Raw genomic sequence first — 16,644 nt, forward strand, 5'->3', positions numbered from 1 at the left:
TAATACGGCCTATTTTCTCTTTAAGGAGAAAAACTGACCTTAAAAATACGGTTGTTAATCACGGAGTGCCATGGATATGGGTTGAAGAATTGTGGGTAAAAAGACACCGCGCTTGCTGACGGTTTTTCCCGCGCAAAATTCGTTAACGAAAAAACCATTTGACTCTTGGAAAAAGTTCCTCCTTTGTAAAATATACTAACCGAAGACCAATATAAATTTCTGTGTGAGACAAACAATGACTTTCAACGGGTTTGGTACACAAACAACCTGGCCTGACGGCACAGGATTCTCGGCTGGTACAGGAGAAACATTTGGTGGACGAACTACCATCGGAGAGCTTTGTCACGGAATGAATAACTGTGTGAGTGCATATAAAAATTCACTTAGACTTCAGCTACTGCTTTTTTTGTCGTATGTATTTTTACAGTGATTTTATGTGGGCTTTAACCCTGTTTACTTTTTCTCTTTACATTACAGACTTTAGTGGGGCTTATTATAGCCAAGCAGGCAGTGCACTCATTTCCGGACAGGAAAAGTAAGGAGGATCAAACCAGGTTTAAAACTTTCAAGAAATCGAACTATTTAAAAGGATTGAATCAACAGAACTGATTCAAGTATACAGTGCGATGTGTTTTAATCAATTGAAACACAAATAATTTCTAATAGGTTACCACAGCAACAGATAAGCCCTCTTAACACACAGTATCTTTTGACTTTAAACGCTTGAACCCCAAGCTAAGATTCAACTGTTAATACTAAAAAAATTCTGGTCTGAGCTCAGAGCTATCTTCTCAACTGAAAAATTTAATGCGGCTCTGAATCGGAGTCAGAGAATTTCACTGAATCCAGCAGAGAATTTCATCTTAGCCTGCTAATCACCTCTCGGCTACATAGATTGGGAGTCTCCGGGTCAAGTAAATTTAGATGCTTTTCTGTTGCTATGGTGACTTATTACGCCACAAATATGAAAGCATCTTGATAAACTATATTGGCCGAGTCGAAGCGGAAAATACCATAATACTCTTTGTTTTTCCCCCCAAATTTTGCATGAGCATTTTGTTTCCCGTTTCTCTTGGGACTTACAATGGTCCCAAGCGAAAACAAAAGCAATGCTTATTCAATTTTTTTGGTGGACAAACAAAGATTTTTATGGTGTCTTCCGCTTTGACCAATTGGCGTTTGATACGATACTATAACATTCAAATAAATGTATATATTTAAAGTGCGTGCTGTAGACGAAACGATAAAGGGATCCTCGCACTTAATTAACTGGACAATTGCCTCAAATGACAGCTCAAAAATTTTGCTGGCTGCAAAGGGATTCGAACCCACGACATCTGCGATGCCGATAGAATGTTTCTTATTTATTTATTTATTTGTTTATTGTAATTTAAAGGCATTATAAACAGCAAATATAAATAAATAGTTAATATAATGTAAAAGATAGGAAAAAACAGCCATAAGGACGGTCTGTAAAAGAATTAATGACCCCATACAAGACAGACCACCATGAAAATACATTAAATCACTAATATTTACATGGAAACAGACCCATTATTTAAGCAATAGAGGACGTTTTGCGTGTTTCCATAGCCTCATCTAAACACTCGGGGGGAGTTGGGAGAATTCGAGACAGTTATGCAAACCTGAGACGCAGTCGAGGGTTTGCATAACCGTAATAAGATGATATTTTTTTTCCTGCGGCCAGGTCATTTACGCGAATATTTCCTCGCATTTTCCATTTGTATCTGTATTTGCTATGAAGTTGTGATCCAGGATTTGAATTGAAGATGCCGCTCAATTATTTTTCCTTATTTAAGCAATTCAGTATTATTTCGATCTATTGCCGTTTGTGTAGCCTAATTTCAATTGGATCAAGACCCTGAGTCTTTTCGAATACTTCCGTTGGCGTTTTAGGAAATCCACCTCTCCAAAGGGCATAGTTATTCGAGCAAATTTTAAAATTGGATAGAAAATTTCTTTATAAGTGTTACATATATAGTTAACGGTCCTTTCTATTTGCAAATACATAGACCCCGGGAGAGAAAAATGTCACTTCTTTTTCACGCTGAGAGACTCGCCTACCGACTTCATCAATGTCAACTGCTGGGGAGGTGAAAGTTACATCGATAGCCTTTCCAAGTCCATCAGGATAAACGATATTGGTAAGCAAAAACTTCAACCCGATAAAAACTATCATGCAGCCATCCATCAAATTTTATATCGAAATACGATGAAAACAAGTTAACCTCTTCCACTATTTTGAGTAAATATGCCGACGACACATTTGTTTCCTTCCTTTGTATTTTTTTTGAACAGTTGAAGTAAGAAATCCGCAAATACAAAACAAGCAAAACAATGAACCCGAACAAAAGTGGCGGCCATGGACACCAAGGTACAAGCAAGTGGAGAAATCATGCATCATAGAACTGACTTGTGTTCTTTATGTCACATCCATGGAAATTTACTGTAGACAACTTTATTCCACTTTGGGAAGATCGTTTACATACAACAGTTGCTTCCCAGGGCAACAGCCGTTTTATTGCGTGAAATAAGGCTAACGTAACCGAATCAGTTTTCAATACATCAGTTCATGAATCTCACAGCTAGGTAGTCTTTCTCCAAACATTTCTTGGAGAGAGATTCAAATCTTTGTAGCATCACCAGGAAATTAAAATGTAACACCTGACATTTCAATCTTGTGGGTACATTTTCTTTTTCAAAACGAAAATGTACGGCCAGTTCCCCTTTCCGGTTCTAAGATTGCCTTTTACTTAACTTGCACAACTTTTACATTGACTACTTTCAGACTAGTTTGATGATGTTATTTTTTTAATCTACAGCCCCTTTCAGTTACATGTTAGTGAGACGCATTCTTCGGCAAGCTTGTTCAGTGGTTGGGACACAACTGAGTTTGACAATATTTCACACATACCCATAAAGACCAGCAATGATTTCTATACCTTGGGAGACATCATAGCCAATGATCAAAGCCTGAACGGAGAGCACGTCAACATTCAAGCCGTAGTCAAAAGTGTAAGTAAAATCAGTGCACACCTTGGGGATGGTCATAAGCTAGATACAGATGGATATTCTTTTGTAAGCAGAAGAATGATTTCACAGATTTCACTCGACAAACGGTGGAGGTTATCAAACGAAAATCAGTTTTTCAAGGATGCGTCTTGTTGAAAGAAATTAAAATTGTTGGGCTCTAGGTAAATGCCACACTGAAGCCTTTTATCATGAGAGCTATTTCGAATTTACCAAAGCAAAGTCATTCATTTGTCTTTGATCGTCTCAGAACGGGTGTCTACTTGGCAAATCATGTTTATCCATCACTGACTTGGACAATTGACCATATTCACCTCTTTCGTAGGTTGGGCAGACAAAGGATATCATAACTAAAACAGGAAGACATGTCAAGAGATGTGAAGTGTTGCTCTTTGATGAAACATGTCTTTCTTTCCCACTTGTCATGTAAGTATTGCCGGAATAACACGAGGGTTGCTATGTAAGGATGATTTTTTTAAAAAAAAGTCTGGTTTTATCTCAGGTGGGACGAGGACACAATTGAACTTGCTCAAACCTGGATGCCTAAAGACATAAGTAAGAACGTATTACAAGACTGAAGTAGACCCCATCATATTTAACCACGAATGGTACTTTGAATGTTGAAGTTAAGATCGTGTGTAAGGGTTCCTAGAGCTATGGTCGGCTGAACATTGTTCACATTGAAGCCGGACCCGGTACCAGTAACCATGCCAGCACGGAATGAGATGAGAAACGGCTACACTTTTTTAATTGAAGGGGCATTTCCTTTGTTCTTGCCGTCTTCAGAATCGGTGCTGGAAAATATCTTCCAGTAACGGTTAAATTGTTGAAAGTTTTCTCGGGGAGGATTCTCCAAGACCTCTCAGTTTACTTGGAATCGAGTGCATTCGTGGCACCTGCCCAATTACACACATACATGTATATGCCTCCAATTTTTGCAAAGGGGTGAAACCTCACTGATGAGAATATTAGGTCGGCTCTTAACCACTGTGACGGTACACCCGTTAAAGAAACGTTTCCCTTCACATCTAGATATATCAACCAAAATGGCAAAAATTGTTTACGCTTTTAATCTTAGTTTGAGAGAAAAATACTGTCTCACTGAAGCGTCCTTTTCGCAGTTCTCTTTATTGCAGATGTAAAGGTGACGTTTGACGACTTTAAAAAGCGCATGATTGCTACTTGTGATTACAAAACAATCATTACTGCCAATCCAGGTAGGTTTAACTGTGGTGATCTGCTTTTATTTAAGGTGATTTGATTTTTGATTCCCCAAGCAACAGAGCAAATGTGCTCTCCTATAGATAGACTTGATCACTAACTTAGATTACACTCTTAACCAACATTAGAAAAATATTTCTTAACTCCAATTTCACCAGAAATTATAACATTTCTGTTGGTCGTTACAGTAGCAAATAAAAGTTACACGATTTTGTTTAACTGCCTCATATCGCAGGAAAAATATATACATTTATTCAGTCTCTATACCGTTAAATTTATTCTATTACTTGCATACCGACACTGCTTATTCAGATACCATGGAAGCTAGATACCTTTACAACTACGCCCAATCACTGGAACTTTTAGATGACGACCCACTTACCAATCCCGAGTCATCGACAGAGGGACTTGACCGTAAGTATAGGATATTACAATGAGAATTAAGGGTAGATGACGACCTCATTTAGTGGGTTATTCAGGGCCTCAAGTTTCGAGGTGTTACACAGTTTAACTTTTCCAAGCTTTGCTTTTGAAAGGTAGAGCGTGAATTAGGCGCGAATTAGGCGCGATTGATCTAGCTAATTGTAAAGACATGAAGGGTCATGAAGGGATTGAGGCGCTTTTTTGCACGAAGCACGAACAGGAGCCCATGGGCTTCTGACACGAACTCCGAAAAACAACGGACGAATCGGCGGCAGAAGGAAGACCGCAAGTGACTGTATATTTGACCTAAGATGACGTCAGATAAATGTTTGGAGAAATCAATTTCCAGAACATTAGGACCGCTTTTAACCAAGCAAAGCATAGAATTGATCTTTGCACTTATCTGGACAATTTAATTAAGCAGTTGTAGCGTAAGTAGCTTATACTAGTGAAAACGAGTGTCGACATAAGCATCCAAATCAACCACGGCATCCACCATTTTGTTCAAATGCTCAGACGAGGGGAATCTGGAACGAGTGGTTTTTTATTGGCCAGACGTAGCAATTCACTCGACGTAAGCACAAGGAAAAGTTATGCTTGCGTCAACCCGGTTTTCACGGTCAGTGAAATTATTAAGGGATCTTATGCTTCCCTTGTGCTTGCGTCCCAAGTGAAAACCAAGCTTTACACTTCCTGTTGGGAGCCGGTCAATTTGTTGAGCTGATGTGTTCCCGTGTTCAGTCCTTTCACGGGAACATATGAGCCCAACAAATCGAAGCCACATGAAATTTTCAGGTGTCTCCGGCTAAGAGACAATGACAGAGGGACAGGCACAATTTCCTCATTAACCCGCACTTGAAATACAAATATATATTTCATCTAGTAACCCGGCAAACAGTAATATTGTTTTGATTTCAGGCAGATTGAATATTCTACTTAATTTTCTGTTTATGTTTTTTTTTCTTCAGTTATTAACATAAAGGATATATACAGCATGCAGCAACTCAAGCAGCTTATGACAGACCTAGACGCCAATAATCAGCAATTCCCAACGCTGGGCATTCTTTATGCGTTTGTCACCTCATTTGACATTGACAGAGAAAACAAACCCATGATTGCTTCTCGGTGGTTAGTTCGCTTTCTCACTGTGCCCCACGCTGGGGGTGGGGGCTTCGCATATGAAGGGGTGGGGATGCTTGTCGTAAATTTTGAATTAAACCCCTAAAGGAGACCATATTTAAAACATATTAAATAGATATTTTTATATTTCTTCGCGTGAAACTCTAAACGAGACCTTCACGGCTACATATGGGCTATAACACCCTAAGTGAGAGCAAAATCCGAAATGTACACCCCTTAGCGAGACGACGAACACCCTCACCCCTTTCATATGCTTTCCCCTCCCCCTCCCCGGGGTTTTCCGGCTTCAGTTATTCCCTATTTCCAAAATATGTTCGAAGTCTCACGAATAGTTCCTAACTTTTTTCTTTCCACACTTCAAATAAAGTAACATATAATTATTTTAATATTTGAGAAAAAAAAACTTAGTTTCCTCTCTGTTTACTTTAAAAAAAAAACTGAAACTAAAATACTTTCTCTCCCAAGAAACCTTAGTTGAGTGCAGTCTTGTCTGAATATATGGTTTAACTCACTGATAAAGTTGCTTTAATTTCTTAAATTCATGATTTGACAGTGCTGTGTGCAACCAAAGGGTAGCTCTTCTCGACGAGGTATGTTCCAACCCAGAGTGCGTGACATCTGTGAACCCGGGAAGCAGTTCATCAATCAAGACACAGTACGAGTTTGGGATCTCCCTTTCTGATCACACGGGAACCATAGAGAACTGTAGGCTCAGCGAAAAGTGCGCAGAGAACATGTGCGGATGCAAAGTGAGTTTTACTTTTAAGACATTGGTATGAACTGGCAAAATAATAGGACTAAGCTTGGTAAGAGTAAAAGAAAGTTAAAAAAGACACATTTTGGACTTGATAAAAAACAAATCACTTCCTTTTTTTCTTCAGATTTTGAAAGTGTGTTTGCTTAACAACTCATTGCCAAAATCTTGAGCTTTTATTTTTATCCAAAGGCTGTTTACTTTGAGTGTAAGTTATGGATTTCACGGTCCGTTATTACTCACGGTCAAAACTGACCGGTTGGACCTCAGAGGGCTGGGTTCATGGAAAAGTGACGTCAAAGGCTTTTAGCGTGTGAATGCAGCTTGTTATACATGCAAAACACTAGTTTAAAACTCTGAAAGCCAAAAACTCCAGTGCTGCATATTAATTCTGCGGCGAACACGTATGGCACCTTAAACCGTAAACTAGTGAGCCTTGACGTCATTTTCTCCTCGATCCATCTCTCTCAAGATCTTAAAGTCAGTAATGGCAGACCATTACATAGTAAAAATTCCAGTTAAAATAAATGGGTGTCTTTTTGAAATCAAGGATTAAAACTTGGTCGCTTAGTGTTTACTTAACATAGTTTTGAAATCCAAATAAAATTAACAATTGATTTTTTGGTAACAGCGGCTTTCACAAGAAAGCGCCATCGCCATCAGCCTCTGTTTCAAAGCGAAGCACATGAACACTTGGACTTGGACTCTCGACTCTCAGTCGAAAGACTGATTTGGAAATTTTCATTAGTAAACTCAAGCGAAGAAAGAACCCAAAACCCAAACCAAAACCCAAATTGTCACTTATCATATCAAATTTTTACAGTGCATGACGTTCAGAGATAAAGGTGATAAAATATTTAACAATTTAATAGCATGAACTGATAACTTTTAAATGTCGCTTAGTTAGTGCAACACTTTAAAAATCCAAAGTCATTATCTCCTTTACCTTGCGTGATCTGCCGAAGGGCGTCGAACTTAAGTATCCATATAGAACTTAAGTATCCATATAGACAATAGACAGGCGTTTTTGAGAGAGGAGGGTGGGGAGCTTTTTCTCTTTTTCTCAGTTTCCCAGTTTGTTTTTTTTTTCTTTATTCCCTTCTCCCCAAGCAACGCCCCGTTAGACCGCTGGTAAGTTTTGTTAAACATGGCACCGATTTTACTACTCTTGAGGGCAAGCGAAGACTTACGGCAGCTGGATCATGGCTGCATCATTCAGTCTTCGTTTGAATCCGTGCATAATCAATTCGCTTTGGTTATGACCCTGTGCTTGAGATGAAAGCGAAAACAACACCTCTTAGGCCATCTCTTGGAAGTGAAGGACTCACAACGCACCCATCCACCGTTATTCCGCGAAGGAAGAATAAATTCAAACAAATAAATGAAGGTGCAACGGAAAAAAGTGCTTTGGATTCCATATTTTCACCAAAAAAGTTTCACTTCAGGGGGTCAAGCCTAACGAAATATTTCGACAAGGCCTGAGAATCAATATTTAAACTACAGCTTTATACGTCTGTTTAGCTTCTTAAATTGGACCAACATGCATGCATTTCAGTTTCTCCATCTCTCTTACCTGTTTCTTGGAATAGGATTTTCCTATTCCCGTCCCACCGGGTCGCAATTGTTCAGACAACACATTTATAGCTAACTGTAAATACATGTGCGCGAAAAATGTTTAATAACCCCATACAATTGTTTAAAGTCTTTTTCATAGTATATTTTAAAAGATGGATTGCGACTTATCCAACCGATAAACGTATCAAGGATTTGAATTACTGAGGCCAGATAATTATGGGAGTTCATTTTGCGTGCACTCTAGCAAAAAACAAAGCAACAACGGCTGGCCGCAATGTTCAAAGCGGCAAATTCATGGGGTGAATTATTTTTTAAAGTAGCACGACAGACAAGAGAGATAATTGACAGATATTAATATCTTTTTAATCCCCGATTGATTATTCTATTCCCACCAGGCAACGGATTTTGTTCACTGGTCCGTGCCTCAGATGACAGAGCTAAAAGTGCAGTTTTTGCTGGAGAAATGTAAAGTTTTCTTTAAGGTGAAATGTGATTGCAAGTCTTTCATTGCTGGCCAGTGAATAGCTAGCCTGTTTCAGTTTTGAGATGTCTTTGCGCATCCGTGTTTATAGTTGGGCTCAAAATCTGATTAATTAGATTTCCAAGGTGACCTTTAATATTCTTTGTAAAATGTGGATAATGTAAACAAATCATTTTCCTGCTATCAGTTCTCTTCGTTAGCGGTAAATTAGCTGTTCCGCAGAGGTTTCGATACAGAAATGCTTTCTTGCATCATCTCTGGTTACGTTCTAGTTGTTATCTTCTTTTGTTGTGAAACAAGTACTGAGGCATTTTAATCCAGAGTTTGGACAAGTTTGTTCAAGATAGGGAAACTCTAAGTGCCTTTCCTATCCGTTGTTTAGAATCGTCATACTGTGCATTTCAATGGCCCCTAAATTGACAAAGTAATTTAACTTAATTGGTTTTACCTATCTTTTAGGTCACAACATCCAATCGTTCCTCAAACGCCCCGAAGAAATGGATTAGAGTGTTGTCGTGTACCTTGGCTGACCCAAAGGAGGCCGCCGAATCTGTCAGCTCGCTGCATTGAAGCCTTCACAAGCATCACTTTAAAACCGTTTCAAATTTACATATTTTAGAAAAAAAGAACAGCAATTTTTATTTTTAGCCGTTGGTGACAAAACATTTCATTCATCAGTTTTCGCCACTCTTCCCCCTAAAAGTACGGAAAAAACCCCATGGAACTGCGGTGAGTTTTGTTAGAAGTATGACGTTCGCGGTCAGTATCAACATTCCGTGCACTTTCCAGTGAACCAGGTTTTGTTTCCGTCTCAGGTGTTGAGTTTGTTGCGTTGTGAACAAAGTTACGGGCACGACAGAAAATTAAATGATCCGTGACATTCATCCTGAAGCCACTGTTTGAATAACCTAGCCTTGCCCCTGAGAGGAATCGTGTTACATAACACGGAAGTTTAAAATGAGAATGTTTTGAAGATGAAATACCCAGGGCAAATGTTTCGGAGACTTTGAGAACTGCTATAGTTATGATTATCGTCACCGTCACTATGTTAAGCGAGTTCGTACCTTTACTACCACGCCAACCTGACGCTCATCCATTATTAATGAACGGACGTATGCTCGAAATCTGTATCATAGACCTTATTCCAAAACGGCCGTCATTTAAATATTCTGTTGTATTTATTCAAATTAGCCCCTGAGGCCTAGTTCTTGAGCTGAAAATTGCCTTGAACGAGGCATCAAGGTCTAAAAACAAAAGACTATCTAAATAGCGGTTATTTTGGAATAAGGTGTATACCTGCAGAAGGATAAGCCATGACGAAATTGGATTTTCCCACCTAGGTTTCACCATTTATCGAGAACTCACATGAGACCACTTTTATAAAAATCACGAAATTACAAGGTGGTTTACTTTACGTGCCAGGATAAATTTTACGTCTGTGTTCTTATCAGCGTGACTAAATATTTTTAATGATTTGAAATCATGACCCTTTTGTTGGAAATTTCAATATTTATTCCATGACAAAGCTATAACAATGCTTTCCTTTGATGTTTTCATGTAACGGCGATAGTCGGTAAATTTTCCCAAACTTTTATTTCACTAAATCCTCCTGACTTTCTTCAAGTTCGCAGTGATAACTGCTAAATCGAGAATATTCTCGATATATTTAATTAATCCTGTTTACCAGCACAGTCTAGTATCACAAGGAATGTTCCAAATATTTTTTGCCGGCGTCATAGTCACGAGACGCGGAATGGCAAAAAAAATAGCAGGTATTTTTTTATTACGTAATTTCAATTTTTTATTAAGTAATTTGAACGCCAAAATAAATGGGTCAGCTTTGTTTCGACGAAAGCGAAAAGTGGATCCGTTGGCGATTGGTGCTCGAGAACTTCCTTGTGAGATTGGGCTGTCAACAAGAAACGTGACTCAGCCCGGAGGTAACTCCAAAATTAATCCCGTTTTCGCGCCAATTCCTCCAGCGTGAACCATAGCATGAACTTTGGAAGACCAGAGCCAATATTCATTGTCCACTATTCTATCTGATTGGTTAATAAAACAAAACTTAATTTCCTCTTGCTCTTCACCCAATCAGAGCTTTGTTGTTATCACGTGCTATGATAATGCATCACACAGCAATGAATGAATGACTAGATGTTAGCGCGCCACGACAACGATTTGTGCTCTCTTTGTTTTGGTTCAGCGACCGGCAGCGTATCTTGAATTCTCGTGCTTTGAAGACACGAAAACGAAAATGTGGGACAGAAACATCATGACTTCTTGTGAAGTGGTTAAGGATCGCCTATTCTTTGTAACTGTGAGTTGTAAACCTCGAAACAACGCATCGTTTCACTATTTTAGCGTGGACCACGACTCGACTCTCGACGGTTGTAAATTTCACGACACACCTTTCTTTGGCCCCTCGAATCTGGCAGGAATTTACCGTTTCTGTTGTCTAGTGAACACTAAACTTCACATGATCCCAGCCACGAAGAAGATTGTACTGTACACTACAGCTAACGAAGGTCTCATGGAGGCGAAGAAGCGAGCACGGTCTGTCTTTTTATGTGGCGCCTTTGCGATATGTCAACTCAAAATGACCGCGGAAGACATCTACGGCTTACTAGAGCAACACTTTCATCCTTCAACTCTCGCTCCTTACTGTGATATAAATGGAAATTTATCTCACAATCTGAACATTTTAGACTGTCTCAAAGGTTTTGAAAAGGCGACAGCACTGGGGTTCTTTAAGTTCGACGAGTTCGACTTGAACAGGTACGAGCAGGAAGAGCGTGCTTTTGATTTGAACTGGATCGTTCCCGGCAAGTTGCTCGCACTAAGTGATCCTCAGAGGAGACTCGAACTGAAAGCAAGTCGATTTAGCCGACTGAGGAAGTATTTTAGGCAGACCGGTGTCAAGGGAGTTGTGAGACTGAACAAGGACGATAACATGATGAAATACGGGCTTATTTACGACGCACGCTGTTTTACCGCCAATGGTTTCACGCATAACGATCTCTACTTTGAAGACGGAGGGATCCCTACCAGAGCAATTATAAAAAAGTTTACGAGAGTCGTTGATCAGTGCGATGGAGCGGTGGCCGTTCATTGTCGAGCAGGTTTAGGCAGAACAGGAACTCTAATCGGTTGCTATTTGATCAGACAGTACCGATTTTCAGCTGGCGAAGCCGTGGGCTGGTTACGTATTTGTAGGCCTGGAAGCGTGTCAACACTTCAACACTGTTTCTTGGAAAATAAGCAAGATCCAATCATGCGAGGATATCCCGAAGATATGAAGATTGAAGACTTAAATGAAGCCTTCAAGAAGACTCTTAACATATTCTCTATCCAAAATAACACGATCATCGAGGAGAATGTGTAAATATCAATATTCATGACGTGAAAATGTGTTACCACGTTCTTGTGACTCACGAGGCGGTATGAGACAGCTGAAAGAATAGATTATGGCGAATAATTATAGAACCAATCAAATCAACGAAAACCCAGACACTACCCTCTCCGTGTCACTCACTACTTACTAGTGTTTTCTTTGACCTTTCTTGACTTTGTTTCAGGCATTTTTCTGTTGCATAGTCAAAATACTCCTTACATTGGAATTTTTTTGAGGTTGAGCTCTTCCTCTTTACCTGATTAAAGACAATATTCTAGCAAATGTGAGAAATACTAAAGAAAAATAATTTTGCGAAAAAATATTTTGATTGAGAAGTTATGCCTTACAAAAGGTTTGAGTGTGTGGATCATTCTGTTTAAAACCAGAAAAAAAGTAATATAAACTCTTTGATAAGTTATTGTAATATAGTCGTGTAAATGTTAGCTTTGTTGAGAATAGTAAATTTCATTTTGTTTAGAGTCCATTGGCTAAGTATTCCAGACAAAGTCAGGAATTAAGTCCTAATTTGCATAGATGGTATTATTTTGTTGATATTTTGAAGCTGTTATGTTTCTATAGAGATGCTTCAGTTCATCATTGCTGCTTTTGTAAATATGTAAAAAAAGACAATTTCTTGCAGGCAAGATTAAACAACAAGGATTACCATTTGTAAGAAAAAAATCAAAACAAGAATTTTTTTTATGATTGGTCAAGGTTCGGTTAACTTGGAATTAACTTGTTTTCATCTTAAAAATAAATTTGACTTTAAAACTCTTCACCACTCATAAAAGGTTTCTTATTTGTTAGTTCCCAGATGAATAAAATTTATTGAAGAGGAAGGGAATTATGCTACACTGGTATTTTATAGGTGTATTTTCATCATGAAAAGATGTTATGCTTAACAGCACTATTTGTATTTGCATGTTCCTAATTCTTATGTCTTGAAGAGTTAATTGGTTTTTGCAATATTTCCTTACTTCATATTAGTATCTGGAAAGATAGAACTGTAAGATCCTCATTTGTATATATTAATCGGTCAAAAACAGAGGGGCTTGTTGTTATGTATCATTCACATTTGGACGTAAAACGTTGTAAATATTATATTGATCATGGATAATGTTACGTCATTCAGTTAGCAGTTACGTGAATTAGTGGAATAAATTTGTTTGCGGTTTGAGGGTCGTTTTGTGGTTGATCACTGGAGCTCATGTGAACCACTCAGAGAATTTCAACAAATTTTGAGTATTGTGTGGAACAGTATTTTCGAGAAGTCAAGAAAGGAACATATATTCATTTATTTCATGTAAAAAAACCAGTTGGGAGTTTTTGAAAACGAGTTTGTCCTCTTTGAGGCAAAAGCCTTTTTGGTAATACAGTTCATTCTAATAAAACTTTACACTCTTGTGGCTAGACGGCAAAAAGGTGGACAGCGCCCGGGGACAGCGTTATTTGGCAGTGCATGGAATTTTACTTTCAGTAGACAGACTAAAAATCAACGAGGCAAAGGTATGCACAAGTGAAGAACAAGAAAATTGTCGCTTACAAGTATCGCCGTCTAAATCCGCCATTTTTTTAAACAACAGTAAATCTTAGAGATTTATAGGAATTCTTGCAGTTCAGCCGGGACACCTTGAATTTCGTAAGATTGGGCTGTCGAGGATAGCTTTTGTCACATCCGGTCGTATACATAATGGCCTCTCAAAACTGGGTTTTTCAAGATGCAAGTTGACAAATGTTGTCTCAGGATCGTATTAAACATTAGCAAAAACCAATATACTTTTAAGTGACTAGTTCCAAATGGCCCTCGGAACATGAAACCGAGGAAAAGGCAAGAACATCAATAGCGTCCGTGTATTCTGCAATTACTCCCGAAAAGATGCTGGGCTTACGACAAGGAAACTTCTCAAACGACGTTAACTTAAGATTCATAAGAACAGCAGTTGAGTCAGGGAACATTCAAATGAGATTGAGAGGTACTCAATTTTAACATCCGTTCATTTACATAATGACTTATCGTGTTTTTATCTGCTCAGGTACGCATTCGAGGGATATAACACTTGACTTGAAATCGCTATTCGTTCGTTTCGGGTTTTCTGCGACTTATGAACATCCTCCAATCAGACATATCATGCAACGATAATTACTGAGTGAAAGGGCTATGGAAAAGATAAGCCGAGTCAAAGGAAAAAAAATAAATCAAACAGCGTCCACGTGTTGTAGAGCAAGCTGCTCTATTCACCTCCCACGCCTTTGCATCATTTGAATATTTTCTCGACGCGTGTGGAATTATCAAGAAGGCACCAAGTTCCGAATAAGTCACAGGCCAATAAAAGGCCATCCATCCAGACGATAATTGACAATACAAAGAACTTTTGGGCTGATTTTGCTTAATCTCTTTTCATTGTCATGTGTCATCTAGGATAAAAAGGTCGAAAAAAGGTTTACCTTCAGTTAAATCTCTTCAGAATGAAGTAAAAAGGCGAAAACTTGTAAATGAAAGAGTCATTGATACCATTGTTGTTGTTATTCTCAAATATTGTTTTGAGACATGCCGACTAACTATACGGCTATGTTTCGTTCCAATATTACCTCACTTAGCCTGCGTGATTTGCAGCTGAAACGTCTGACTTGGGCCACGGTACCGATATTCAGTAAATGAGATGTACTGACCAGTTTCACGAGCAGCACACCCCAAACTGGGCACAAAGCTGGCACGCTGCCTCCCAACCTAAACTTGGACACGCACAGTCCAACTTATTTTCCTTTACATTCTATGACACCTTTCTTTTCAAGCCCTAGCCTAGATTACATGAAATCTTCTGAGTTAAGATCAATTTGTCTATATTCTGAACATATTTTGAATGAATAACAAAGCAATAACTAAACTCGGCTCTCGTTTGATAGTTTATGCAGACCTGCTACTGACAATACCTTAGCCACATCCAATTAATTCTGATGGAAAATAATTGGATGTATGGGCCTAGGGGCACAGAAAACTGCATTACCAAACATGGGCAAATTGTTACCTCCTAGAATGCTTATAAAAAGCAGTAAAACCTGATGTAAGAAAACTATGATTCACGTGACCGCATCCGTATCTGATGCTTCGAATTGGTTTCGATAGTTCTTTCAAACCTCTGCTTATTGCATGCAGTTGACTACGACAAGACCAATTCCCGGCTGGATGATTCCAATTCACAAAAGCCAGCCGGTGAATTCCTACGAGTTGAGATTATACCGCGTGATTAAATTCCACGAAAAATGTGTTTAGACAAGAAAAATAGTATTGGACCGTGTTTTTTTTTCGTTTCAGTTGCGCAAACTCAGTTAAAGCTTCCGCTCTATGCTAAGTCTTCCTGTTTCCTTTTCGAGGAAAGCAGAATTTGAAAAATGAGTGCGTGATACAACCCCGACCAAAATTCAAACGTCAAGGCAGATAGTCTAGAGGATGTTTTTACCAATCGCTTCGAAGTAAATGAACCAAAAGTACAGTATATAATTAAAGTAAATGCAGTTCCAGCAAATGGAATTCTACTATGAGCGAAAGACGCTTGTTCTCCTATCAATAAGTCATAAAAAACACAGCCTGCAACAAATCGACAAAATTATAATACATTAATGAATTATGCATTAAATTTCAGTCTGGCTGTGTCAAAGTTTAATAAAGGGATTGATAATTTTTTTAAGCGTTGTCGTTGAAAAGAAAAGTAATGTTTCTTTCTGATTATTACAAGCTCCTTTTCATTTCATTGAGTTCGAGTTACTGTAGTTAGAGCAATAGATTTATTCGCCGGGTTCATACTGGGGACGTTAAGAAGGCTACTTTGAATGTGAAAGGGGTTTATTTTAGTTGAAGTACCTTACTTTATACCGCAGAAACGAGGTATCTTCAGAGAAGCCGAATAGCGATTTCGAGTCAAGTTTTATATCCCTCGAATGCGTACCCGGGGGGCAGATCAAAACACGAATCAGGCATCAAGTAAAGCTTTAATAAACCTCCTGTCGAAGTTTTGAATAACTGTCAACCATGATTTTGACTGCTGTAGTCACAGGACTTTATTTGTCCAATCATTTTTTCTTACTTTGGACGACCGACGCCATTAACGGGAATCAATTAAGCTTATTCAGTTGAGTGACTGGTAGAGTGGAGGAGAGTAACCTGAATTTCAGCTGGATTCTCCGCTCGTTTCAAATTAAGCTAGCGAGCTTTGACTCAAATCGAAGCCCAATCAATTGACTGTAATGATGCATCACAAAATTAATCCTTGAGCTATGTTGTTAGATTTGTGACCTGCGGGGAGGGCAAGTGAACTTAAAGATTACCCCCGCGGTACCAGCTTGTACCTACCGTTCAGTTCAGTACCCATTTCAAACGAAAAAAATAAACACAACCCTTCACCAATTTCAGTTGAAAAATGGCGGCCATCGCCTTGCCGTTCGGATTCATTGATCATTAGGGAGTTGTATCGCGATAGTTTTGCCTATGCGCGAGCCGTCAATATTTCGTGTTATGGCCGTCTCACTTTGCGGCCTGTGATTGGTTCTAATGTTAAAAATTGACGTCGTTGCACTGAATTGGGTTGCTAACGTACGCAAACAAATACGTTT

At 38.8% G+C, this 16,644-nt stretch overlaps 3 protein-coding genes across 3 annotated transcripts in view; 2 read left to right on the forward strand and 1 right to left on the reverse strand.

Annotated features, from left to right (window-relative positions):
- Positions 1–235: 235 nt before the first annotated feature.
- Positions 236–10,043, forward strand: LOC137970794 (meiosis-specific with OB domain-containing protein-like). The gene is made up of 13 exons (XM_068817363.1): positions 236–361; positions 478–535; positions 2,034–2,165; positions 2,320–2,395; positions 2,844–3,036; positions 3,377–3,477; positions 3,554–3,606; positions 4,173–4,268; positions 4,585–4,686; positions 5,664–5,823; positions 6,389–6,584; positions 8,560–8,646; positions 9,105–10,043. Exons 1-13 carry the CDS (start codon positions 236–238, stop codon positions 9,213–9,215), a joined length of 1,491 nt encoding a protein of 496 aa, XP_068673464.1. The 3' UTR covers positions 9,216–10,043.
- Positions 10,044–10,785: 742 nt separating this feature from the next.
- LOC137970693 (dual specificity protein phosphatase CDC14AB-like) lies at positions 10,786–13,213 on the forward strand. The gene has a single exon (XM_068817226.1). It carries the CDS (start codon positions 10,900–10,902, stop codon positions 12,025–12,027), a length of 1,128 nt encoding a protein of 375 aa, XP_068673327.1. The 5' UTR covers positions 10,786–10,899; the 3' UTR covers positions 12,028–13,213.
- A 1,227-nt stretch (positions 13,214–14,440) lies between these two features.
- Positions 14,441–16,644, reverse strand: part of LOC137970514 (fibrocystin-L-like) — a 73,502-nt gene continuing 71,298 nt past the window's right edge. The window contains exon 41 of the mRNA XM_068817033.1: positions 14,441–14,451. Within this exon, the coding sequence (XP_068673134.1) occupies positions 14,441–14,451 (11 nt within the window). The remainder of the gene's footprint in view (positions 14,452–16,644) is intronic.

The sequence above is a fragment of the Montipora foliosa genome, chromosome 9 (assembly GCF_036669935.1).
Source record: "Montipora foliosa isolate CH-2021 chromosome 9, ASM3666993v2, whole genome shotgun sequence".
Lineage (NCBI taxonomy): Eukaryota > Metazoa > Cnidaria > Anthozoa > Scleractinia > Acroporidae > Montipora > Montipora foliosa.

Excerpts from the sequence above, each read along its gene's own strand:
- LOC137970693 (XM_068817226.1), top strand. The coding sequence starts at position 10,900 with ATGTGGGACAGAAACATCATGACTTCTTGTGAAGTGGTTAAGGATCGC.
- LOC137970794 (XM_068817363.1), top strand. The coding sequence starts at position 236 with ATGACTTTCAACGGGTTTGGTACACAAACAACCTGGCCTGACGGCACA. Across the intron at positions 5,824-6,388 it reads CCCATGATTGCTTCTCGGTG|TGCTGTGTGCAACCAAAGGG; the intron begins GTTAGTTCGCTT and ends ATGATTTGACAG. Across the intron at positions 8,647-9,104 it reads AATGTAAAGTTTTCTTTAAG|GTCACAACATCCAATCGTTC; the intron begins GTGAAATGTGAT and ends CCTATCTTTTAG.